The 27,318-nt window shown below is 42.4% G+C and overlaps 2 protein-coding genes across 4 annotated transcripts; one reads left to right on the plus strand and one right to left on the minus strand.

The window, feature by feature from the left end:
• Window positions 1–16: 16 nt before the first annotated feature.
• Window positions 17–5,440, minus strand: mtfr1 (mitochondrial fission regulator 1). Its single transcript, XM_084566386.1, has 8 exons — window positions 5,370–5,440; window positions 4,336–4,435; window positions 3,417–3,515; window positions 2,613–2,755; window positions 2,264–2,499; window positions 1,861–2,119; window positions 1,491–1,671; window positions 17–1,367 (listed from the first exon to the last, which is right to left on the minus strand). Exons 2-8 carry the CDS (start codon window positions 4,369–4,371, stop codon window positions 1,320–1,322), a joined length of 1,002 nt encoding a protein of 333 aa, XP_084422512.1. The 5' UTR covers window positions 4,372–4,435; window positions 5,370–5,440; the 3' UTR covers window positions 17–1,319.
• Window positions 5,441–5,801: 361 nt separating this feature from the next.
• armc1 (armadillo repeat containing 1) lies at window positions 5,802–14,222 on the plus strand. Of its 3 annotated transcripts, none has more exons than XM_084566389.1 (7): window positions 5,802–5,836; window positions 6,575–6,786; window positions 8,147–8,238; window positions 9,850–10,042; window positions 10,607–10,723; window positions 11,238–11,312; window positions 11,881–14,222. In XM_084566389.1, the coding sequence occupies exons 2-7, from the start codon at window positions 6,625–6,627 to the stop codon at window positions 12,070–12,072; spliced, it is 831 nt and encodes a 276-aa protein (XP_084422515.1). In that variant the 5' UTR covers window positions 5,802–5,836; window positions 6,575–6,624; the 3' UTR covers window positions 12,073–14,222. The 3 variants fall into 3 exon arrangements, with proteins under 3 accessions (XP_084422515.1, XP_084422513.1, XP_084422514.1); XM_084566387.1 differs by having other exon boundaries at window positions 5,806–6,073; XM_084566388.1 differs by having other exon boundaries at window positions 5,806–5,988.
• Window positions 14,223–27,318: the final 13,096 nt, after the last annotated feature.

Genomic DNA, 27,318 nt, shown 5'->3' on the forward strand with positions numbered 1-27,318 from the left:
AAATCAGGATAGAAACTTTTATTAAGAGATTTGACAATTTAGGTTTATTTTTACAGACAAAACTAAAATTGAAATCACTGCTATTACTGACACACTCAGTCCACCATCCCTTATAAAAGGTAACAGAGTTGAATTAAAGCAGCAACGACATAAATAGCAATCAGCAACGGAAACATTGTGCAATCAATTACTCTAACCAAAATACTGCCTAAAAACCTCACAAGACTCGGAGGAGTCAGCAGGTCACATCATAACATAATGACGGACATGAAAGTGTCCAGTACCTTTGGGACACTGATGACTGTGGGTACCTTAGGACCCATTACTTCTGTTTAAATGTGAGGCCAAAACAGACCTAACTACAACAGAGCAGTATTTCTTCAATTGATGATCTCTGGTGATAAAAGGCAACTCTATTGACAGAGGTAGGTACTGATTAAGGAACACAACACTGCACATGTACCGGTTAACTAATTAATTAACTAGAAATGTGAACTTACCAGAGAACAATTTTCTCAATATTTAGGCATCATTTTAATTGGGAAATTTAAAAAGAACGACTTGGCAGTGAAAGGCTTGCAGGGCATCAGTGGAATGTCTTTGGCTGCTAAAGGCAATTTTTACAAAGATGCTGAGATACACATTATTAAACCAGAGAAAGACACAAGCCACTGGGACACAGAGGTTCAGCAGATGAACGACTCTGAACCTTGACAGGGAACGCCTGGAATTAATAACGGACAAATCTAGGACACAATTAAAAACAAAATTATATCTTAAACCACAACATAAATAAATGCAACCCAATCATAAATTAGTCTACAAGTCATAGATGTATAGGCTAACAATACAGCACAATATTCCACATGTTGGAAAGTGCTCCTTTCTTCTGAGATAGAAGAATACCTTCAGCTTATCACTCACGAAAATGTGAACACAAAGCTGATCAACTAGGCTATGTGCAACAACAAAACCTAAGCACTGATTAAATAACTGAACTGATGACATTAAATAAAGCTGTAGTGCTGCAAGACTTTCACAAAGCGTGACTCTTAAAACAGAAAAAAAAAGACGTTCAGTTAAACAAAATCAATGCTTGTAAAACAGAAAGCTGATATATAACTTATAAAAGTGCAAAAACAGACGGTCAGCATGATCAACAGTTGCAACACTATGAGATGACTGATACTGGGGCAGTCGGTCTACTTCAAGCTAAATCTCTCGTCCATCCTTCTGCAGAAACAGCTGATATTAAAAGGTCAAGAAAGCACTTCAGAGTGTCCGCAGAACGTCTGGGCCTCCAGCTCAGGTCCACGTGTTCAGGGCAACTTTCTTTTTCCCGTTGCTTTCAACATGTGTTGCCCAAACTGCGGAGACAGACAAAAGACGGTCTATTATGAACCGCAAACCACTCAGACGAGACTCTGGCCAGTCACATGGCAGACACTTAATACACGGAAGATTTCATAAGGCAGAAAGCTCTCTCTCACCAGAGGGGTTTGGCTTTGAGGTTTCACTTCTGGTACAGGAAGTTGGAAATCATCCTTGTCGTCTTGTTCACTGTTGTGTCGATAGCGATGGGCGAACTTGCGCTTCAGGGCTTCAGCGATGAGAGCTGCAGCATCAGTCGGCTCCTTGGACTTCACTTTGGCATCATCTTCCACCGGACGACTATGAAAACACAGATTCACCACGGCATTCACAAATACTGATAAAACAAGACTAGAAGAAAACTACTTTGGGCTGATGATGCCATTTAAGTTTAGAGGTAGAACACATTCATGAAGTTGACGGGGATCAACTGATTCAGTAGTCACCTTTTACCATGTGAATGTGCTCCAAGTCTAAAGTTAGGTCTACCTTTTCACTGATCGCAACTTGACTTTGGTCATGTCCTTCAGGACGTCGAGCATGTTGGGAATTTCTGCTGGTCTGGAATCCAAAACGGTCTGGCCGTCTGTCTTCTTCCCTTTGCGCTCTTTTATCAAATCGATAACTGAAAATGTCCGCTGCAGGCCTGGGGGTGGCGGTAGTGGAGGAGGAGGTGGTGGAGGGGGCGGAGGAGGCAGGCTGCCACCGGGCGGAGGGGGAGGAGGAGGAGGTGCCCCTGTGGTGGCAGCTGGTGTGGAACAAAAGAAAGGGAAAACCTTACAAGGCGTGCAACATGTGAAACTCTGCTGCCCTCTAGAGGATACATTCTAGTATTACAGTGAATCCATGAAATACAGGGCGAGATAAAGGCATGCTTGGTTAAGATTGATACCTGGCTGTGCATTCTTTTCCTGAGCCAGAACAATTTGTGCTATCTGAGCTCTAAGTTTTGCAAGTTCAGTCTCCAGTGCGCTGATCTTCTGAATGGCCACATCGTTCGCTGCCGCTGGCCCCTGGGGGTCGGGAGCTCCCTGATGCAGGCTGGGTAATGACCTCCGGCGGGTTAGTGGTTTTCTCTGAGGATGAGGCTGCTGGACTCGAAACATGAATCCTGGTGGGATCCCTGACCTGATTCAATAAGGACAGTTATCAAAGACAGACATTACTTCCAAAAACACATCAGTTCTTGAACCTGATCTTGCTCTAGAAGCTATTCCTACAAATCATTAGTCTGCTCTCACCTGGCTGTGCCAGAGTAGTCTTCCTCATCCTCCTCATCCTCCTCATCCCGGTCGATCCAGGCGACGTCCGCCAGGGAGGCCACCGGGCCATTCTGCCTCCTGGTGCTATTCAGAACACTACTTTCCTCCCTGTACGGATAAAGCTACCAGAGAGGGAGGAGAAAAACACAGTTAGAGAGGAGGTTCAGAAAACACATGCCAGAAAAAAACACTCACCACCACTGCATTTCAACAACTAATAAAATAGAAGGTATTCAGTAAAAATCAGGACAGTTAGAGGGAAAAGACGTGTAGGGGGTCTGTGTCTTGTTAATGAAAAGTTCAGGTAACTCAGTAGGTCTTTAACCAGCACAAGGTTGTTGAAGGTTGCTGAACAAACTGACCTAAAGCAGACTTGCTGCATTCCTCACAGCTAGGGAGAAACTGCAGACAGAAGAAAGGAAGAGACAGCACTGTGTTGAAAGGGACAGAAAAGTAAAGAAAAGCAAGTCAGCTTTTGAAAAGGACATGCAGCTGAACGGTAATGTCTCACCGTTTCCCTTATAAAAACACTCAATGTGTGTTTTTATACGGAAGTATCTATCCTGTAATGACTTCATCCTCTCTGTTTATGGTTCATAAATGAAAACAGTCAGACGAGAAGAAATAAACAAAAGTTGGAGAGGGTGGCAGGAAAGGACGGATGAGGAGAAAGATCTTGAAATGACATGAGGGACTGCATCTCATTACCTGAAAATCTAGAGCACTACATTTTACTTTCCGTTAAGTCACATAAAAATATAGAAATAAACTTGTTATTCTCACCTGAAAGTGAACCCTGGGGCAGGGTTTAATGGGAAGGCTGGTGGCTATTCTCCTCACTATACTTCTCGAGGATCCATAGGGCTTTGCTGAACCAAAAGCCTGCAAAACAATCACAACGAGATTTTAATTAAAGAAAATAAAAAGTCTGTCAGTTACAGTTAATTTACTGTTTAAATGCAGCTTAATCACCGCATCTGGGTGGACACACCTACAGATTTCTCAAATCCAAGGCAGTGTAGCAGTGTCTCATGATCCGTGTAAAAGCACATGTGTGGAAATAGCAGGTTTTGCAGACACCTGCTGTATTTACATGGAGTATTACACTAATAAGTAAAGCAGAAATCTGAAGGAATTTTCAGTCAGACCAAGAGAGGTGGTGTAAACGTTTGATAATCAGTTCGATGGAAAAATATTATAGCCTAATAACCATGTAAACACTTGACCTGATGGTTTCTCTCTGGTTGGATTAAATACATTCTTTCTGAGCATGTTTTCCTCACATGGGGTAAACATCAGGTGACATGACAAGTCTCTGGGAGGGACAGAAACAAAGGAGATACCAAAACAGTCTGAACACAGCTAGAATCTATTTGGTCATCGCCGCTGTAAATGTGAGTTTCTCTTGACTTCACCTTTTTCCACTGGATGAATTCAAGGTTTTTAATTAAGTAGGAAGACAATCCTCTGTTATAATAACAGCAGATTCAATGCTGCACAGCAGGTCAAACCACTTTCCCCATGTCAGAAACATTATATTCTGATTTCTGTTTTAGGGCATGTAAACACACATATATCAGTTCATTTTATCCAAGTAAACAGTTACATTGGCATCTCTAACCTGCACAGTCTCAACATGGTTGAGGATATATTGTCATGTAAACATGGCCAACGACTGACATCTACATGTACTGTCACATACCAGGTCCATTTCAATCCGTGGATACTCTTTACTCATTGCTGTTGATGTGTTTCACATGGCCACATGGACACATGCCCCAACATCGTCACTCAAAGGTCACCTAGAAGAAACACAAAACAAGAAATTCAGGTTGAATTCAAACAGAAAACGTAAAAGCCACAATGAGACAACAGGACGTTTATGACTCTACAGCAAACATGTGGTGAGATGCTCTCTTACAATAACCAATATAATAATGGTCTTACAACAATCGGGCATAAAATGTACATCAGTTCTCTCTCCATGATCAATGCTGTCAATATTTGACAAATTTCTCTGGTATTTTCCAACAAGGTGAGGCAGGCGATAAAAATGTCAAATAAACATCAAGCTCGCTAAATAAATATATGTAACACTTCCTTAATACTGAACACCTGTTAAATAAATAAGTTGGCATAATATTGTTATACAGTAATTTATAGTTATTGTTTCCACTGCAGTTTGTGTTTTGTTTTGTGACTTGACTACTGTTACACTTCAGTTCCTCGCTGAGAAGAATACAGTGTTTACAGGATAGTTTATATATATATATATATATATATATATATATATATATATATATATATATATATATATATATATATAACGTTATTCAGTCACAATTCCCTCTATAATTAAACAAACAAAGTTTATTATGAAGCAGCTTAATTTGTATGTTTAGCGAAAAATTCAAACATTGAATAAGGACAGAGAGAAACGTGTAAAGGTGAGTCAGTCACGTTTCTGATAAATATTAACTTATATCATGCTTGGTTCAAGCTAATGTGCCAATTAAACTAAATTAAACTAGTGATTTTGACTTTAGGTTAACGGGCTAGCTGATGCTAACGAGAGCAGGCTAGCTAATTTACCGCGGAGAAACTTATCACGTTTTATGTCTTAAACTTTCACACTTCTTGTTAGTTGTGATACATAACAGGCGACTAACACTAAATATGTAAGAGACGTGTTCATATTTGAAAATCGGTTTGCGTATGACTTTGAAAACAACTCACCGGACTGGCGCAGGGTAACAACTTCCCAAAGTTTTCCACCTTGTCAAGTCGACGGACATATGCCGCAGGAGGTAACTACCGTGGGAAGAGCCAGGGAATGTTTTTGAACCAATTGGGTTACAGGGATTACAAGGATAGGGCGTGACTATGGACCTCTACCTTTAGTTACTTTTATTGATTGACAAGTAAAATAGCCAATTCACGTTGAGTCTGAAACAAAATCTGTGCAATGATTTGTCATGATGGCAGTCAATCAAAGTACAACAGCCAATCATATACCAGGACACTAGTGTATGTTCGTTATATTCCCCCGCATTTCCCGGCGGTGATGCGTCGCGTTTATTTTTCCGGAGTCCTACTGGAAAACTGGGATGTCCTGGGTCACAAAACAGCTGCACCCATTGGCGTGCCACAAAACCCAAACACAGTGCACAGCTGCTAGCTAAAGAAGAGCTGTAAAGAAAGAGGTACAGGCCTAGCGTTAGGGAAATTATTTCGCTACTGTTGTTTTAAAGCTACTGTCGAGACATAACTGCTTGTAGTTGCGCCAGTTTTTATATCTGTTGTAAATGAAGTCAGCTGGAGTCGTGTCGCGCTTTTCATGAAAACTGACAAAAAGGTATGCTATAATTGTCAAGTAACGCTTGCTAGCTTAGCTTAGCTTAGCTTCTGAATCGTCTCTGTACCACAGGGCGTGATTTGAGGTGAGTGTGGGGGTCGTGGAAAGTGTCTTTGGCAAAAAGAAACATTTGTGTTATATCTTATATAACTACCTGACTGTTAACAATTAAGTGTACGATTAAATGGCATCTTTTAGAAAATGTCCTACCATAACACGCTTGGCTGTTTGATCCTTGTTAATAACTGCAATTTTATCAGTATATATCAATAAAAATAACACAACAAGAACCAATAGGTCAGATTGGTTAAGAAAAAAGAACAAATAGAGAATATTTTACTATACACAAGTTTAGAAGTGTAATGATCAATTTAGGAGTTGACTCAGACAATTTTGTAATGAATATTTACACTATTTATGAAGATAAAGGGTCAAATATTCACTTGATTGTCAGCTATAATAAAATAAACTTGTTGCCTTTACTTCTTAATCCCAGCATATTTTATAACTTTGGTCTTTGATTTAGGCAGTTACTTGTGATAATTGATAATTAAACAATGACTGACTTGTTTTGTTGTACTTTCAGTCTAGCAAAGGAGTTGGGTTGATGTGTGTGGCATCGAGACAAGAGGCACCATGAGTGCGGAGTTGGATGCACTGACCGTGGTGAACCAGCTGCGCGACCTCGCCGCAGACCCCTTGAATCGACGAGCCATCGTAGAAGACCAAGGCTGTCTGCCAGGTCTCATCCTTTTCTTGGACCACCCCAACCCACAGGTCGTCTACTCTGCATTATTGGTAAGCAACGTTGATTTATTCATATTTGATTTATGCCTTCAAGTAAGAGTTTCTTCATGTACAGCTGGACACAGACCACATTAGTTTTGGAACAGCTTGACTGACCCCTGCAAACATACAGACCAGTGTAGGTTGCTCAGTACAGAGGTTTGACCCAGATTATCTTTTAATGTGAGGACTTGGAGATCTGCTCCTAAACCTCCCGAAGCGCTCGCAGACTCATCTCGGTCAACTCAATGACTGTTGCACATTTAACACTGTGATGATTATCTCAGTACTTTAACAGTAAACAAACAGACAAACAAGTCTACAAGGACAGGGGACAGCTGACAGTGTTGTCAAAAAGTGATAAACATTCTAGCCCTTGAGGCAAATGTTAGTTAGAATACTACTGTTGGCAAATATTAATATATTAAATGTAATATAATATTAAAACTGGCTGTTGAGGATAGATGGCTTGAGTTGATGGCATTTTCTCAATGGGAGCCTCTCAAGTTGTTGCGCCACAGTCTCTGTTTTTGTTCACAACTATTTCAACAAGAGATCACGTGAGATGGTGCATTCAGTTCTCCCTGATTTGGCGTAGCAATGTAAATAATAGTTAGATATTTGAAAGAAGAATATTGAAGATAGAAGTTTCTCCTTAAGTACTTGATAAAAGCTAATTTCAAAATCACTTTACACTTCAAAACGGATCCACTGACACATACAGACAGTGTCTGCAGTGTAAAGGAAAACTTTAGTGTTTGAATACACCGTTGTGTTTATTCAGGACCAGCTAACCAAGTTTTTAAACATTTAAATAACTTTTAGTTCACATTAAACTGTTCTTGACTAACCAGATGAGTTTGCTGTTCGTTCTGTTGTTGTTGTTTTTTTTTGTTGTTTTTTCTGCTCATGTTGTCTGTCCAGTAGTGTCAGGGCATGTTTCAGTGACGGCTTAAAGGTCATTTTTTCCACCACCATGTCCCACACAGTCACAAGACGACACGTGGTGGCATTAAAACAGCCTCATATTAGAAGACACTGTACAATGGTGACATCTACTGTCTGTTGTGGTGTTAACACAGTAGAGCCTGTCTATAGCTCCCTGTCTCCACTTCCTCCACCGCCATCCTTATGTACTGCATAGTACGTGACTGTATTGTGAGTACATATTTAAGTGGTCTTATGTAATAGTTGGTCCTTGACAGCAACCTCTGAAGTCAGTGCATTTACATTGGTTATGTAATATTTAACCATTGCACATGTGCGCCCATTTTAAAAGGACTCTCTCTTTTTTTTTTTTTTTTTTTTTTTTTCACAAAGCATCTGTCAGCTTTTAGCCCTGGATAGATAACAGTTGCCCTTGTCCTTGCAGGCCGTGCGCTACCTGGCAGAATGTCGAGCCAACAGGGAGAAGATGAAGGGCGAGCTGGGCATGATGCTGAGTTTGCAGAATGTCATGCAGAAGCAAGTCCCTGTTACCACCACATCACTCACACACACACACACATGCTCACAATGCACTTTCTTTATATAAAACCTTAACCTAGGATTTCTTTTGTTTTGCATAGACAACATTGTCCAGTCAGCAAAATTTCCAGGCAGGATGGTGTCCTTCCATGTCAAAATGAATGTGATCAAACTTGAATTAGAACTGGGTGGTAATGACCTAAAATGCTGTTTGCGCATAGCTTAGATTTTAATGGATCTTGTCAGTTTCATTCTTACATGTTATAACTAATAGGGAGTGTCATTTTATTCTTGCTTCACTGTCTGATTTGAGGAGTATTTTCCACACATGGTGTATTTGACCACAAACAATTTGATCATGGTGTAACCACACAAACAACAGAGTTGTTGTTTGTGCATTACAGACTTTATTCAGTACATGCACACATTTGATCACCTATATCGTATTGTAAGAAGGTGTGGTTTGAGGAAGTGTCACAATCCAGATAGCTGGTTTTACCGGAGGCAAGACCGTCCACCCTGCGGTGAAGCCCTGTTAGAAAGCCAGTCGCTTCACATAGTCCGGGTCGCCATCAATAGGAGCCCTGCAGAAACCGCGGCAACTTTCTCTGCTCTCCAGTCAATCTGACTTTGGGTAGAGGTCGATCATAGCTGGACAGAGTGGGAAGTCATGGCTGAGGGGGAGGGTCTAGCATAGCTGCACAAAACAGGTGTGAAATTGTAATCCTTCAGCTCATTAAGATCTGAAGTTTGAGAAGATGTCGCCTCTTTTTCTATGCATAAAGTGTTAAGTAGATGAATAAATTAGCTGCAGTAGGAACGTGTTTTACAGTGCTGGGGATCACCAGGCTCCCAGAGGGCAGCTATGCCGGGGAGCCAATGTCATTTGTGGTTAATATAAAAGGAGTGATGACTTGTTGACATATAAAGCTGTATAGCCTGCGGTGGTAACCCAGGATCCCTCATAAAATATCAGCTGTGGCACTACAATAGCAACTGACCTCACATAGCTTCCTCAAGAAAAGCTGCTGCGCTCTAAAATATTTTGCTCTACTGTGGGTTTTTTTTTGTGTATTTTTGCAAAAATGATTTAAGTCTGACTGAAGTGCAGAATAGGCGTAATTAGAGATGGAGTGTTGCAGAGTGGACGACAGCATTGTCTTTGAGTACACTAAATAGATAGAAGATAGACAGAATAATATTTAATTAGATGCAAAGGTCAGAAAGGACGAAGCTAGTCGGACTAATCTGGTCCATCAGAGCTTGCAGAATGGGAGCTAAATACATTAGTTTCAGTTTTATGCTTCTCCTCTCCCACGTAAGTATCACAATTTCAACAAAAATATCTGGAAGATGTAAAATTGCCATTTATAAGTGCACAAGATTTAACTGGCCATGTTCATGACATCAGTCTTAACCTACATTCAGCTGCGTAGCACCTTTAGTATCATTAGATGAGATCAAACACGTACATAATGGATGGTTTAAACTGTTTCCTGTTGGATGGCACTGACTGCAAAATTCTGAACATAAACCATGTTAATTTTATTTATTTTTTCATGACTGTGTTCTTGTCTGTTGTTCACGCTCACTTTCTCTCACCCAAAGGACCACGTCACCTGGGGAGACCAAACTGCTAGCCTCTGAGATCTATGAGATTTTGCAGTCAGCTGGTAAAGAAGAGGCCGAACAGGCCGAGGCAGCAGCTGCCTCCTGCCGGCGTAAAGCCCACTTCTTCCTGGGCTCCAACAACAAGAGGGCCAAAACTGTCGTGCTGCACATCGATGGTCTGGATGACTCCGTAAGTGTCCACGGGGCGCTTTTAAGACTCAACACCTCCTATTGGCATGCATCTGTCACATCCAGATACGCATGAAAAAATCTCTGTTCAGTTAACTGTGTTTGCTGCTGTCATAATCGCAGTGTTGCCAAAGCATCTTCGAGGTGTCTATCTGGCACCTGATAGGAGGGCGGAGGGGTCAGGTTGTAAATGTCAGCCATTGAACAGCAGGACGTTGAGATTGAACCTGAATGCTGCTCTGCAGGAAGCTTACATCTAGCCAGATTACATTACAGCAGACAGATGACCCCTGGTGGGTCACATCCTACCCCTGTAGCAGAACCACACAACTCTGTAGCAGCTGGAAACCGTTCATATAAACTGTGTTTCTCAGTAGCATGTTCAGTGTTTTATAATATAAATCTTGTGCACACATTTAATCAAAGCTGAAGCTGTAATAATCAACAATTGCAAAGCTATATTGTCTAATTTTCCTTTAAGCCATATTCATTTCTTGCGTCTTTAACAACCTTGGAGCTTCACACATCTGTTCATAACTGACTCCTGGTTCCTTGGCGTTGTCAGACTCGGAGGAGCCTGTGTGAGGAGGCCTTGCTAAAGATTCGAGGGGTCATCAGTTTCACCTTCCAGATGGCTGTTAAGAGATGTGTTGTCAGGATCCGTTCTGACCTTAAAGCTGAGGTAAGGAGCTGCCTGGACACAGAAAACCACTCAGACGTTTAGCAATACATTGTTTTCTGCTGGTCTCTTTTTGTTATTAGTCTACTTTCGGTTGGTGTTTTACCTGTCTTGCTTTTGCTTTTGGTGATTTTAAAATTGTGAAACTATGCCCCCTTTATTTATTGGTAAATATTTGAGAACAAAAAGATTTTAGTTTTATTATTTAAAACTGACATGTAAAATCAAATGTTTTGCCTGTAAGAGATGAAAATATACTGTACATACAATGCATCAAATGTTTTTGGTTTGATATTGGTCTCTGTAGCAACTACACCAAAGGTAAAAACTGTCCAGTACAGGCGTATTATAATCCTGTGATAGGAACACAGTGCTCATGCTGGCTGCTCCTACCTCTCCAGATTAACTGCTTTATATAGCGTTAACATTCAATTTTCCCATCATACTCGATTCATGTTTAACATGAAGGTAGACCTGCTGCTTACCAGTTCAAAACAAATCAATTCTCTTCTCACAGGCATTGGGAACGGCGATTAACTCCACCAAAGTAATGACGGCTCAGCAGGTGGTGAAGACGGAGGATGGAGAGGAGGTAAGGACGACTAGATTGTCTGACATTGTTTACCTTAAACTGCTACATATAAAGCTAATATACCCCCAGAAGACGAAGAAGTCAGTTGATAGGTCAGTGTGTGTTTTGTGTATCTGTGTAGAGGAAGTGTGGCCCCCCTGCCTGTGGCTGAGACTTATTCACATTGACATGATTAGCTAGTCACATCTCTGCCTCGGCCAGTAGCCGGTAGACATGACCAGAACTACTTGCACCTTTTACAGCACAAATTCTACAGTGGCTCCATATTTACAAATCTGATCTTGAAAACCTTTTTTGAAATTCCACTTCATAACGAATAAAATAATTTGAAAGCCTGAATCTAGAACAAAGGTTTTAATTAATAGCATTACATTATGTGGCCAGCAGGGGTCAGACCTGGCTCAGTCTTGATATTGACTGAAGCTTATTTTGCTGTGTTGTCAAACCACTGATCTTTACTCTAACACATACTCATATATCCTATATTTTTGCACAGTTTGCACAGTATCCATTTGAAGAAAAGATCACAAGTTATTTTCTTTCATTTTCCTCCCCTGCCTGTGTGCAGCGGGTGGTGCCATTCCAGGAAGACTCAGCAGTGGAAGTAGAAGAAAACACAGACATCCCAGACTACCTGCCTGAGGAGGAGAGTCCGTCCCAGGAGCAGGACAAGGCGGTCACACGTGTCGGATCCATCACAGACGGCATGGGCTGGCTCAGCACGGCGGCCAACTTCCTGACGCGCTCCTTCTACTGGTGACGACTTCCTGCCCGTCTGTCTTGGCTCCCTATTTTGTCGAAGGTACCATCCAGCTGCAGCCTTAGCATCTTTCAGCCTAGTCCCGGACAAAGCCCTGCCTCACAGCCCCACACTAGTCTCGACCCCCCCCCCCTCTCCAAAGCACACGGAGCCCGACCACATGTGTGCAACAAGTGCTGGACTGCCAAGTGGAACCTGCAATAACTTGTGTAAATACTGGGCTAGAAATACCACTGCTGGCTGTAAGTGCGCAACTATATACTAGCTGTATCTCAGAACATATAGCCAGAGGACTTTAAATCTAATAGCTTTCTGGAAATGTGTCTCGCTGCGCTGACTGATTGGCAGGCGTATTTAATCCTTGTGAGGCAGATTTTGCGGACGTTTAAAATTGGGAGGTCGTTTTGTGCATGATTTTGGTTGCTTTTTTCCTGGTGTCTATTCCCCTCTTATGCTCTTTTATTATATACATATTTCATCCTTTAATTTTCTAGTTATGCCAATTCTTCTCTTCCCTCGTGACATTTTTTTAGCACGCTATTGCGCTATCGTGCCAATCTCGCCTGATGCCCACAACCATGATTATTGTGTGTGCCTTTTTTTTTTTTTTTTTTTTTTTTTTTTTTTTTGACATTTCAGTGTAATTATTATTTATTCATCATTCATTCAAATGAGTTGAGCGCTCCGAGCATGCTTAATGTTTGTGCTTTCCTAGCAGCAGCTGGCCTCCCCCAGATTTCAGCCCACTGAGGGACGTCACTTCTGTAGAAATAGTAAATAGACACCAGCAAGAGGCCGTGGCTCGCTCAGGCTCACGTGCGTTAGGCTGCATCGCGTTCTGCAACTAATTGGCCAGTTGGCTGATTAATACACAACCCCTCAATGAGTTCAGTTGTTTCTGTTAAAAATTAGGACTCCTCTGATGATATAATACTGCAGGAAAATTCAAATGTGCGCTCTGCGGAGGCTGTGAATGGACTGACAGCTCATTGTGTTTATATTGCACAGATTCTAGGCTACCTCTGCTTTCAGTCTCTTATCGCACATCAACGTTGTGGTCTTCTATAGTGATAGCATGGTGAAGACAAACCTGTTAGCTGCCTGCTTTGCAAATGCTTCCCAGTGTTACCTGAAATTCCATTTTTACAGTATTGTAGTTGCACCTGTTTTCAGTTTAGCCAGCAGTGTCCTTAAAGCAAAGATCACGTTGATGCACGCTCACACAAACGGAGGACTCACAAAAGCTGTTGTTTGAGCAGTAGAGGTTATGTACATTTTGTAAATGGTGCCTGATTCCCTAAGATCTCTGACCTTACATGTGAAGGATTTTTTGTTTTCTTTTAATATTGCGGATCTGCATTTTATGTCACAGTTTAGAGGTCATAGCAGCAAATGCTCTTAGAGAGTTTTTTTTTTCCTGATTCTTTAACTTGTGATTCACACCAGGCTTAACTACTGTGACGTGTGTGAGTGTCATTAACAGTTACTACGTTCACTGCTGACCAGGCAACTTTTATTCTCTTGATGGTGCGAGACGTCACACTTCATTGAGGTTAAACTGAGAAATGGTGCAGAATAACCTGGTGGCTATCCTCTGGAAAAGCAATAATTATTTGTGCATTTAATGTAGTCATCATAGTTCAACAACAGCAGTATTAAAATTTCTTCTTAATTTGTCCATTTTGCACAGAGTTCATCTCTTAAATTGCAGCGTGTAGTTTCATTTGTTACATTTGGTGTCTTAGCTCATGACTGGATGAGTTTCCCTCTACTGCTGGTTAACAAATAACCACAAACCAAGTCCTCAAAAATGTATCTTCATGTGTACAGACTTCAGCCGTCAGCAGATGTATTATAATGTATGCAGATCTTAAAGCTGTAGATTCCCATACACTGTTAATGCCAATAATGATAAACTTAAAAACTGAAGTTGTCTTGCTCTTGTGCTTTTTTGCTTTTAGCAGCTTTTATGATGAGGTTCCAGTGAAAAGTGTTGAATTATCACTTTCCATTATGATGTCTGATGCTTTCATCCTCATTGCTCACACCACAGCTGCAGACCTCACTTTGTCAAACCGAATTGCTGAGGGAAGCAGGCATTCCTAGCAGAGACTGAGGGAGAGGGGCGAAATTCAGCTTTCTTTACTGGTGCATAAGTGAGGTACCCCAGGGCAATCCTGTGGCCTGCCCACCACTTCCCCAGCCCTCGGTGCTGGTAGGCAGGCAGAGGCAGCAGCCAGCCCCAGCTGGAGGCCCTGGAGCCACTGATGCTGCTGATGCGGCTGCTGCTGCTGTTGCTGATGCTGAGCCACCAATGAAATGCCAAGCTGTAGAGAAAGCCTTCACTTATCTGCTGGATCATCTGAATGGACGTTGATCAGAAGTAATGTTGAATTTGCTGAGGACATATTTATATTTTTATGCAGAGAAATTCCTCAAGATAAGAAAGTTAGCATGGCATGTAAATCACTCTGTTGTATCAGACAGACTCTTGTTACTCTGGTTACAGATGCACAGATGTGACATAAAACAAGCTGAGGTTATTAGAAATGTTAAGTGGGAAAACCATCACCTATTTTTTAACCAAAACATTGCATCCTTCCTAATCAAGCAGAACAAAATAGTCACTTTATAATAATAAATATAGTCATTTTATTACCCTCTTGGTAGATTTTTGGCATTAGGTTTGCGTGCAGGCCTCAACATGCTGAACCGTTTCACAAACGGTAAAAACAACGTAGATGAATGGAGTCCTTTTTGCGTTTAATGAAAAGTGACAGTGTATATATTCTGTCTTTCCCTGGCTACAGGAGTCATGGCACGTCTAGACCACGTTGTTGTTATTATTGATCCTGAAGGAAAAGGGAAATTAAAACTTCTCACACATTTACAATAAATGTCTGGAAGCACCAAACTGAAGCACAAAGCGTTGGAATAGTGGAGGAAAGTCGTTCTAGCCCTTTTGAAAGCCGAGTTTCAATTCCCACATTTGTCTCTAGCAGGTGGAGACAGCTGTGATACTGTGCGGCGTTAGATTTTACACAGTCTATATCCGAGCGATCTTCTCGTCCCCGTCCCGTCACAGATGGATATCAAACATTCACAGTGACCAAATACTTGTTGTGAAGGTATTTGTTTCATCATAAAAATCCTTGTGAATCCTCGTGTTCATAATTCTCACACGTCACCACTAGAGAGAGACAGTAAGCCTGACAAAGGAGAAGAAATGAGGAAGTGTGTGTGGTCCAGAGTATAATCTCATAACACCTGATGAAAACACTTCTGATTACACCACCTAAGATGATTATTGAGAGCCTGTGCTGAAACTGCATTTCCATCTGGTGGGTTTGAACTTGAGCAAGAATCATTATTACCATTAACAGACTGAAACCGTTACCGTGCTGCATTCTCCTCAGTGTAATGATATCTGTGGACCTAACGGGACTAATGCAGCCATAAGGTTGTTTTTAGTAGTTAATACAGTGTGCACCTTTCTCCTCACTGCTCTGAGCACAGAGCCATTTCAGAGGTTTTTCTTCAAGGGTTCATATGCTGTTTTATAATGGTATTACTCCTCTCATGCGTTTGCACATAAGTGGATATCCTTCAGAGAACGTAGGCTGCGCACACACACACCTCTCATTTTCAAGTTAAACCTTCAGATAATTTCTCCTTTGGATAAGCAGCGTTGCAATTCCCCTCTATCTCCTCCATCGGATAAAACACAATCAGCCTGGCTTGTGCACAGACCCCCATATCAGCATATATGTGCATAAATGTGTTGATATCACCCTCCCACCTGTGTGTATTTGCATGGTTAATCTGTGCAGGGGGGAGGAGAAGGGCTGATGGAGGGTAGATAGGTGCGTCTCACGGCCCCACGGGCTCTTGAGGATTTTTATTGAAGGTTCAGCTCCCAGTCAATGGGATCAGCCGTAAATCCCGCTCAGAGTGTGGCAGGAAATGATGTGACTCCGGCAATTTATGTCAAATAACTTTTGAGGATGTGTGAGTGTAGCGATCAGCGCTACCGGGGCAGCGATAACTCTTCGGCAAGGGGGCCCCCGGTGAAGATTTAATTGAGACATTTTTCTTTATCTGGAGCGAGGCGCCGGAGCCGCGTTGTTGTGTAACGAGATGTAATGTCTCTCTTTATACGGGGGTCAACATCCGGGATGAGGGAAGGTCACGGGCTGACTGTTTGAGCATCCAATTTGCTCACGTAATACCCGCTCCACAGGGAGCTGGGTAAAGACGCACAGTATTAAGTTACACAGTCCACATATCACAGACGGAGCCGAGGCCCTGCTCGCTGCAGGGATGGAATCAGTCTGAGAACTTCCACTGAGGAAGAGGCATCTTTATTATAGATATGTTTTAATAAATTACACCATAAAGAACACATTTTTGGGACTACAATAGCACTCACTTGCCAGTTCATTAGGTACACTAGTGAAGACACATGCACCCTAATATAAAGGTCCTGCACTAAATCTCAGCTCATGAAATAAGTGGGAGAGCTGCTGATTCAACCGTGCCTTCATTTTGGAGTAATGTGGGGTTTCTACTGAATCCCATTTTGTTGTACCAACACATTTCTGTTATTTTGTTAACCCCGTTTTAGCCGGTGGATTATAGGCCAAACAACAGAAACACTTTGACTCAGTAAAGTTTAACAGCACCACAAACTACATCCTCAAAGGATGTACCTTTCTTGTACTTTCTTGTACTAACATAAAATGAACATTAGCACAGAGCACAGAGCTAAGATTTAATGCAGGACTGTGGTATTAGAAGTCATTTCTTACCACTAGTGTACCTAATGAACTGGCAAGTGAGTGTACCCTTTAATAAATATTAGTTTCTCACTTTCTATTAAGCAAATATATTAACAGCCACTTGGAAACCGTTAATATTTATGGTTTATAGTCATAAATAAAGCATCAAAGATAAAAGCTTGATGGAAAAGGGTCCCAATACATTTCTTTAAAAGAAAGTAGTAATAGTAAAATGTGAGACAACTAAAAACAACCAGAAGTTTGGTACAGAGGAGTTCAAATGTGGAGTTGCTGGGTGAATTTTAACCCCTTTTACACCCTGCATTTAAATATTCTCTCGACTGAAACTACTCAAGCAGTAAAATGTACTTTTATAAGTGACTGTTCCAGCATCATAAAGCGTTAGGCTGTCATGTAAACATTAGATTGAGCTATTATTCATATTGCACAATGGGATTTTTTTTTTCTTTTTGTCTAAAATGTGAATGAATACAAATTTTTAAATGCGGTGGGTGTTGAATGTATAGAAGCGGTATAAAGCTGTATAAAATTAGGCCACTGAAGTGTCACTTCACCAGACCTTCATTTTATGTATTTTGTATATTTTTTTTTCAAAAACTGTGAGGTTCCTACTAAATGTAATCCCTTTCCACAGCTGTTAATCTGTAAAAAGTAACAATGCAAAAAGGCATGTAAAAGACACAATAAAGTCACGTTCAAGTAGACACACAATAACTTATATGAAGTGGAAATGAGTATAGCAGTAACTCAGATATCTACTTATTGATTTTTATTATTACAGTCTATTATTTTTTCCTCTGTCATCTGTTTCTAATCATCTATATCCATTTCTAATCGTATATTCCAGTCATCTATATTTCCTGCATTGTCTGTGCGTGCCTCCCCTCCTGCAGCAGCTTGCATGGGGCCCTTGATGAGATGCATGCGCACACGGGCGGCTCATAATTGTGGCCATAGCTCATTATTGTCCCCCGGATGATTTGGGTCCGGGCGGGGGGGTGGGGGGGCGAGTCTCGTCCTCTGACACCGCCGCGTCCGCCCGGCGACAGCCACTCCAGGCGCTTGATTGGTGGGATGAAATATTGCCGGCGAAAATTAAAAGGTCCCGGTGTCAAAATAATTCATGATATGCATATCTTCCCCGGCTTGATGAAACCGCTGATATCTGGATTAGACGGATAATAAAAGCGATCAGGCTACAGTGAAACTGTTTAAGCGGGTGGGGGGGGTGAGGCAGCTTCTCTTTGCGTCAAGCGAGGTGGATTGCAGGGTCAACGTACAACAAGTGTGCGTGCGCGTGCACGCGCGGTCAACCCCTGTCAGGTCGTGCGCGCCCCAGTTCGCCGCACACCCGCAACCTGTGATTTGAATATCCGCTGTAATTGTCCCAAAACGGCTCATCAGTGGATCTGCCTGCTGCCATTAGGGCCCAACAAAATGGTGTGACATTCAAATTCCCCTCAATGACAGGTTATTAGAAGCCCCAAGCAGCCGGCACATAATTAAGCACCGTAACGTTGACCTGTAATATGAAGTGAAGGCTCAGTCCTATAGTGGGTGAGAATGGAAAAGGTGCCTTGTTAAGACACCAGAGAACCGCTGTGATTTTTTTATTTTTTATTTTTTGTAAGTATTCATAAAAATAAGAGAGCTGTCAGTAACAAAAAGAGAGGCAAATAACTATGATTTTACAGCAGGAACAAAAACTGCATGCCAGATGCCATGGCAACTGCTGTCACACATTAGAGACCGAGGCGTTAGTCATCAATACTGTTCAAGAAAAAGTGATGCTTTTGGCTAAATCCCGTTCCTCCGTTACACCGAGCTGGTTCATGTTATACGCTTTACTTGCACAGTCCGTTTTTTAATCACTGTGATGTTGAAAAGTGTGAAAAAAAAATCTCTCGGTCCAAAAAAAGGGGGGAAAGAAAATAACCTGAGAAAAAGAAGCAAATGTGCGACTTTTTTATTTGTGACACTAAAAGACTATTACACAACTTAAGACATGCTGTCTGAGGCCCCCGCTTTCCCCTTTAGAACAAGTGGACGTTGTGATGAGCAATGGACCCATCTGCTGTGCCCTCTCCTCCAACTGGTGTGTGAACATGATGTAGTCTGTAGGTGCCATTTCCAAGCCGGAATATAAGACCAGTGCTACCTGGGAAATATTAGAAGGAGTTACAATTACGTTACTCTGAGGTGACCAGTTATCACGCCCCTCCGTATCAAAGCATTCTTCTCTGCTGTTAAAATAATGTTTTAATGTGTTGAATTGTGTAAAACCAAAAGTTTTATGGCCCACTCCTGCTTCGTTAATGGAGCTCACCTTCACATACTGGGACAAAGCACGTCTTCATGTTAAACTGTAGGCCAGAGGCCTGTGTAATGGTGGGTCTGTGGCAGGGTTGCTGAACAGAAGGTCTGCACTTCCCTCCCTCCTACCTCCCTCCCTCCCTCTATCTCTCTCCCTCCATCTCTCTGCTAGTCCCCCCCCACTCCCCTCCCTTCATAACGGTGGCAGATGGCTGCAGATGAATCCCTCATAATCATGTCAGGACGGCTCCTCCGATCCCAATTCATCTCTTTAAACACATTTCATCAGACGGAGAATTACACAAAGATAAAGGCGGCCGGCAGACAACAAAAGCACACAAAGATTGTCCTTGCAAACAAGTGTTCCTAGTCCCTAACACCACTTAATCATTTGTGCTCCTGTTATGGCTCCTCACCCTGTGTGCAATCAACTCTACCCCATTTTCCTCCTCTGCCTCTGCACCCTTTCCCTCTTTATTTATGTTTTTCCATAATTGTCTCCATTCCCAGTTACTGTCTGTCTGTATTAAGCGTAAATCTTTCCTCTCATCCCTGTCGCTGTCTTTTTTTTATAACAGACAGGTGCGTAAAATCCTCTCCTCTCCTCATTGAGTCCCGGTTTCTGATGGCTGCTCCTTTCAGAGGGGTGATAATTTGCCACAAAGTGAATTGTGCTTCCCTCCCCCCCTCCCTCACTCCCTCCATCCCTCCATCCCTCCCCTGCTGTGACTGTGTGTCACCCATCCGCGTGATGCCGTTAATTGTGGATCAGGTGAAGTTTGTCTCACCTCATTTCAGGGCCATGCTCCGCTAGGGCCATTCTCCCCACTCAAAGGCCACATAATTTCACAGCCTCCTACTTCTCATTAATCCCTCCTGAGTGGCTGCTCTCCGAGTTCCAGATCACAGATTTGTTTTGCTCTTGTTTTCTGACTCGCTGCCCTTCCTGCCCCACCCACTCCTCTCCCCCGCCTTCATATTAACCCCTTTAGTGAGACCCCTCCTCTCCAGTGTGTCTGGACCTTGGCTGTCCACTCATCCCCATGTTTCCTTCTTGCATTTTATATACATTTGTCTTCTCTCTCACACATCTTCTCCACTTTTTTTTCCAGTATGTTTGGGATGGAGGCTACTTCCCCCTGCTTTTCTTGCCACTAACAGGCTTTTGCTCGCGATGCCAGTATCACCTCTTCTTCCAAAACAACTCCACGCTCGGCTACATTGTGCATTCAACTGCGATCTCAAGGCTGATAAATACCCAGTGACAAATTGAACAAAACAATGGGAAGTGAAGGAAAGCTGCGTGTTTGTGCGCGTCTCCGCACACGTGCTCGCGTCTCATCAGCTTCCTCCTTCCTTCCCCACTAAACTTTTTTCTGTTGTGCCATGAATTATTCACGAGCGAAAAGAGCTGAAGATCTCCTATTAACATAAAATAACAATTTGCTAATTTATGGAAACTCCTAATTACTTGCCTTATTTGCCATGACCATATTAAATATTCATAAATATGTGATTATTTCTTTGATTTGACTGTCGTTTGGTTTAATCTACCATTTTTCCCTCAACAATAGCGGCGTGCCAGCTTGTGCTGTGTGTACCAACCAAAACAAAAACCCAGGAGAGAACAATGAACAATATTGTGCATTCATAGCAGGAGCATTGAATTTGTAGCCTCTTACACCTCGATTTTGTGTAGCCCACATGCTACTTTTATTGCATTTATTGATTATTTTAAATCCTTTTTATATATGGAAAGGTCATTGACCATTTAACATATCTTTAGTGCAAAATTAAACAGTTTACAGTAAATTTTTGGGTTTTTCAGTGACTTGTACACTCAAAATGTAAAATGTTCCCCAAGATAACTTGTGTTCACTCATTTAAATGACCAACAGTGTAACTTACTAATACTGAAGCCTACTAATGCATGTCTGAACTAGCACAGAAACGTTAGGAAGGAGCAAGAACTCTGAATTATGGTGCGGATGCAGCTTCATTTCATCGCGAGTCAAAATCTAAAATGCATTCATTCATTTGGCTCCCATCCAGAACTAATCATTTCATTTTCCGTTCTGTTGCCTGGAAGCCGACATTCACTCCGGTTCATTTTTGATTTACTCAAAACTGAAAAAGACTGAAAGGGAGAGCAGGAAAACGAGTCTTTGTGTCCTCTCTTGTCTTCATTGCGGCAAACGGTTGTCAGAACAAGTCTGAGCCAAGTTCTTGGGCGAAAGCGGAGTCTCGGATCCCATCTGGGACGGCTAGATGAGGTCTCTCGCTGTCATCGCGTCTGTTGTCAAGGCTGCGTTTAACCTCAAATTTATGGCTTTGTTATATCAGAATTAATTACAGATATTTCCCCCCAAAGTGAGTGACGTTGACGAAAACGCAAAGCACAGGCAATTTAGCTCCATTTGCAGATTAATTTGGGCCCACCTGTGATGCTTGGTGTGCTAAGTAGGTACATCAGTTTTAATTACAGACCTCACAGAGTGGGTTTAGTTAAATTACAGTATTAATTATCACATTTACCAGATATCAGAGTGACAAACGGTTGTGTAGAAGCACTTCCCTCGAACCTCCTGTTTCTCCAGACAATGGCCTCACTTCTGTCCTTCAAGCAACCTTCAGACAGGTACATATGATGGGAGATGTTGCTTCTGAAAGAGTTTCCCTTGATTTACCCCATTCAGTTAATAGAGCAAAACTGAAATTTAAGTTTTCTTGCCATGTGGTAAAATTAGGCCAAACACCTGAAAGAAATAGAAGCAGTTGCTCAGACTGTAAAAAGAAAATAAGCTGCCTTTGTCCACATCATTACCCCCTCCATTCACTCAGCCACATTAATCTCTTCAAGGATAATATGACTCATGCTTGACTGCCGCTTCTCCAGTCTACATCTGAAAGAGAAAATAGAGACCTTTGACCCACAGGATCATTAAAAACAGAAGATATATAGAATATGAGTGAGCAGTTTGAGACATCAGTCTCTGTTGTGTTTATATGAGTTTGCCATTATTGTTCACAAAGCAGTAATAAAAGCAGACGTAGCTTTTGGCAGTGGTAAAGTCATTTCACTAAATATGAAGCTACAGAAACAGCCGGTTAGCTTAGCCGAGGGAAAATGTTGCTCTGACTGTTAGATTGCTAGGCTTTCAGCGGAGAAGCTGTACCTGAAATAGTCCAGCACACAACCCCCCTTTAAAACCACAATGTGTTGTTTTACCCTCCATTTTTAATGCAGCACCAAGGTGTGTTAAAGTTGATATATGGCCAATATTCTTCTGCATCAATTAGCCACTATTACGTGTTAATCTGTGCTCACAGAGTATTACGGTTCGGCTAACGTCTAATAAAGTTGTTCCATTTACTACAAGTGCTGCTGGAGTCTTGACCTTTCTACAATTTCTATTCCTCCTCCTCCTTCCACCCTGGTAGCAGATGAAATCGTGCCAGAAATAGATTTTTCTTAGCTATGCAAAGATCCACAGCCCCTTTCAGCTCAATGTTTTGGTTTCCTAAGACGCAAGGTCTGATTTATTCATGCAGCTTCTTCGTGCCTCTCTCATTGTGTTGTTTTCAGCTGGCAGTTGTTAACAGCTAAAGCCAGATTTATATCTGTGCATCAGATCTATGCCACAGGTACACCATAGATCTGAGGCCTACGTGCTAGCCTACGACGTAGCCTGGCTTGTACCTACCCAGAAGTGTAGATACAAGCCAAGTATCGATACTGTGATCGATCCGAAATGCATTGCCTTGTTCACGTCTCTCAGTGGGCAAAATTCACCCTCCTCCTCCACGCCCTCTACTCAGATGTCCTCTCTTTTTAGTGTGTTTTAGAGATTTCAGCAAAGCTGAAAATAACTGTTGCTCAACACCATCTGCAACATGATCTGCTAATTTCCATCACTGAGGTGGTAAGAGAAACTGAACCCGGCTGACTAGCCGCCAACTAGTAAGTATAACTATATAAATGCTTACCCCATTACGGCACGTGCTCTTTGTAGTTCTCTTGCTGGAGTATAAACCACGCTTAACTGGTGAACACAGTGGAACTTTTCCTTCCCAAAAACTTGGCGCAAACGAAAAAGAGAGGAAATACTGGAGTTATAACTGCTAGGCTGCAAGAAATATTTGTGCTAATATCTGCTAATAGGCCACTGTTTGCCATCAGGTTAATAGGTGATAATTTAAAGGATGATAATGTTTGAAATTTTGCACAGTTACCCCTCCATATTGTTCAAGAGCGCAGTTGTTGCAGTTATTGCAGGATGCACTTCAACATTTGTGCTGGCACTAGTCTTTATGATAAGCTAAACTAAGCTAACTTGCTACAGGTTGCAGCCCCACATGTATGACTCAGTAAGTTGTATTATTTTTTTCAAATAAAATACTGCAAATAGTGCAAAGCAGTGTATTTTTCAAAATGCCATTCCTTTTCAAAAAGCTCTAAGTTCAAAGTATAGCACATTGTGGTGTTCCATAAATTCCACAGTCACTTTCTTTTCTTTTCTCTAAAATACAGGCACCGCACCGAGTGCAGAGCTGAAATGTGTCCAGCACTGGAGCTGGAGAGAAAAGGTCCTCATTTAGCCCTTGGCTGATGCTCTCTCCCACCAAAGTACTATATTAATCATAATCACACAACACCATTAGACTATGTCATTCTATTAAAGAAATCACATTATCATACATTTCATTAATTAAACTCAAACCCAGCACATCCACATCCACAGACAGAGCAGGAGGAGGTGGAGGGTGGGTGGGTGGTGGGAGAGGGATGGGGGAGTCAGAGGGCAGGACACTTCACCACTCCACTCACCATCTCTCCAAAGTGAAATCAAGGGGGCCGGATTTGCATGTCATGGGCTCCCGGGGCGGCGCACGACTGGGGGCTTAGACAATAGCAACTGATGATGGAGGTGGAGTGGGGAGTCTGGGAAAATGGCAGAATCCTTCTGTCAAGTGTCTGCACCGTGGAGAAAAGCAAGAGGAAGAGCCGGGGAAGAGGAGAGGAACTCCATCCTTAAATGGTAATCAGCTGGCTGGGTCGTGGGGTGAGCCTGTATGGCGTGATGAGGATGCGAGAGATCTGATGCCTCCTGCCTGACACAAACACACTTCAAGTGGCTCTGAAGAGACACTAGTGTCACTGATACCCCTTGGACAAGGAAATGTGCACTTGTTCGAGGATAGAGTCCTGCCCAAATGATCCCTTTACACTCTGTATTTTGGGCTTTACCTACAGAGATGCACCATAAGATCCTGGAGAAGAAAATCAACTTACTTAAAAGTTATCTTATTATCTTATTTATTATTTTTATTATTGACTTTATAATATGCCAGAAATACGTATTAAATTATGGAAAATCCAAATATGCTGAAATACAAAAAAAAGTAGAATTTTTACACTGATGCGAAATCCTTGAGTCGTTCAGAATGCTCTGTTAAGATATAATCCTGTAAACACAGTGAGTGAAACAAACAAAATGTGGCGCTATTCACTGAGTTTGTATTAACACAAATAAGCCAGCCAGTTGAATCACTTCCCTTCTTCTCTTTGTGCTTTTCTGTTTTAACAACTGCCTCCTATTCTGTTGCGTTTTTATCTTTAAGTCCACTCTGTTTGTTTCTTCTTTCTTCATTTCTTCTAAAGAGCCTCATCCCCTCTCTCTCTTTTTTTTCTTCTCTTTACTCCATCCCTGCCTCCATCTGCCCGTCTCTCCCTCTGCCTCTCCCTCTCTCTCCGTCTCTCTGGGTCTGATTAGCATGTGTAGTGTATGTTCCGTCACGCTGTAGTGTTGACCTGTGCTGTCATCTCCCTGATTACCTCCCTGATTCACTTTCCTTGTTTAGTAATGTGCAATCAATCATAATCAATTAGCCAAAATGTTGAATCATTAAAACCATTATCATTAATTAAAATAATTATCACTTTCTGCCAATGCTTCATTACCAGTGTTGTCTAACGTGTCTGCCACACACCAGACTTTCCTGCTCCTGTTTTTTTCCTTGCAGAAGTCAGATTTATAAAGTTCTTTTTACAGCACCGCTGATGATGTGTGTGCAACGCGAACAATCACTGATTGCACTGCTTTTTGTTAATAATAATTGTGGAGTTTCTCTAATATGCTCGTTTGAAAAAGCGACAGAGGCTAATAAAACCATGAAAAGTGCTGAAACGTTTGGGTTGTTCAATGACATAGTTTTCAAAAAAGTTTCCTTGAAAGTCTGAACATCACGTTTGTCTAAAAGAACTTTCTAGCAGCGCACTAGCAGCTCCTCTTGACATGAACTGAAGTGTTTTCTCACTGTCTGTAGGATCCTGCTGCCTCCTCTGCAGCACTGTTGTCCTTCTCTCACGCTTGACCAGAAACTGTCTTTTCTTCCACCTCAGACCTACTGCCGCCCGGCTCTTTAAAGGACAGAGACGAGACAGGGGAACCTTAACGATGTGTAAACATCCATGGAGAGGCAGAGCGCTTGTTTAAAAAGCCCTGAGGGGGGAAGAGAGAGGCAGACAGACATGCAGCTCACTTAGTCCGGCGCACTGCCTCGACCCAAGTGGTAATTCCAGACGATTGTCAGCACGCTTCCCCTCTGTGTGCCTGTTGAAACCTGAAATAGACCTGTCACTCCCTAACCCGCAATAATTGCTCATGTCAAAATTTTCTTGAAAGTGGGCTGGAGGCCCCGAGGGTGTGAAGGGTTCAACTGAGTGGATGTGTGCGTAAGCGATGTGCAGGCCTGTGTGGGCGTCTGCTTTTCCAGCCCAATCCACTGGGCAAAGAAGGGTCTCCTCGCTCCCCTGCCCCTACACCGTGGAGGGAGCATCGCTCACTGCCACCTGGGGAAAGCAGGCGTCTCATTGGGGTCATGCCACCCCTAGTGGAATGTGAGTCAAAAGGAAATGGGCCTGAACATTGCACAGTATCCCCAGTCTGAGCTCCATTAAGCCAGGCATCCTCACTCTGGGATGGATGTCCATTATTACGCAGAGCACAAGGACCATCCATTGAACCTGTAGTCATACTCCCTCTTGTCCTACATCACTATACAAGAGAAGAGGAAAATGAACTGATGGTGTCTACAAGTAAAGAGTTTCCGCACTCTTTGTTGCAATATCTAAACAAATAAAACTCTGGTTCAATTAAAATAATCAGAAGGAAACGTTCACTAATTCTTCAGTGCTTTATCCTTCCTAATCTAATGCCAATCTCTGTGGAGACTTCTGTTTGGCTGCTTCATCCCTCCCAGCTATGCCGATGCCCATGGCACTGCCTGGCATGGTGGGGGGTCCTGCAGAGAGGAACCACAGAAAACAGGCTGCGAGAGACAGGAGGGGTCTTGGAACATGTGGCATCCCCCTTTTCCTCCACCAAGAGGCCCCCTGATCCTTCACTGGAGCCCATCATGCCCACCTGATTGCATTATTCGCAAATGGTCTCCAGGAATGAAAGTAATTGTGTCTCATTATGGGCTGTGAAGTGTGACAGGAAGCGGCTGAAAATGTTTTACCAAAAGAGGGACAGAAAAATATCTTCAAAAGCGGCATATGCGGCGCATCCCGGAAACACGCAGGGGGAAAATGACATTTTGCAAAACATTAACCTGAGACTGAAATCATGAAAGGGTGGCGCCGTGCACGGGGTCTTGTGAAATAACAAGACACAAGCAAGTCCCGCTCAGTCCCGCTCAGGCGGCCTCCATCTCTGCCTGTTTATGATGAAGGGCTCTTTTTTTGGTGCGAGAGCGAACGAGACAGGCTGGGCTGGCTGTCATGTCATAAAGGATGCAGTCAGAGAGAGCAGACATGATTTCATGGCTAATGATTCCTGCACTAATATCAGTGTGGGCTGCAGAGAGGATAACCAAGTTGAGCTGTCTTAGCTCAAATGATTCAATTAGGCCAGCTGTCCCTATTTGTCATGGCTCAACTGGCTTCTAGATTACCTTTCCAGAGTGCATACGTGCCTCTGCGTTGAGCTCACGGGCTCAACAGTTCCACGGGAAAAAAAAAGAATGCAAGAGAGAAAGGAAAAGAGTGGCGGAGGGGGAGGAATGAAACAAAGAAGGCAGTAATAACCATATTATCCACTTAAACGCTGAGGCCAATTACAGAGATAAA

This window comes from Chelon labrosus (assembly GCF_963514085.1).
Source record: "Chelon labrosus genome assembly, chromosome: 18".
NCBI lineage: Eukaryota > Metazoa > Chordata > Actinopteri > Mugiliformes > Mugilidae > Chelon > Chelon labrosus.

Excerpts from the sequence above, each read along its gene's own strand:
- armc1 (XM_084566389.1), top strand. The coding sequence starts at position 6,625 with ATGAGTGCGGAGTTGGATGCACTGACCGTGGTGAACCAGCTGCGCGAC. Across the intron at positions 6,787-8,146 it reads TCGTCTACTCTGCATTATTG|GCCGTGCGCTACCTGGCAGA; the intron begins GTAAGCAACGTT and ends TTGTCCTTGCAG. Across the intron at positions 10,043-10,606 it reads TCGATGGTCTGGATGACTCC|ACTCGGAGGAGCCTGTGTGA; the intron begins GTAAGTGTCCAC and ends TGGCGTTGTCAG.
- mtfr1 (XM_084566386.1), bottom strand. The coding sequence starts at position 4,371 with ATGAGTAAAGAGTATCCACGGATTGAAATGGACCTG. Across the intron at positions 2,120-2,263 it reads GGAAAAGAATGCACAGCCAG|CTGCCACCACAGGGGCACCT; the intron begins GTATCAATCTTA and ends GTTCCACACCAG. Across the intron at positions 1,672-1,860 it reads AAGTTGCGATCAGTGAAAAG|TCGTCCGGTGGAAGATGATG; the intron begins GTAGACCTAACT and ends GTGTTTTCATAG.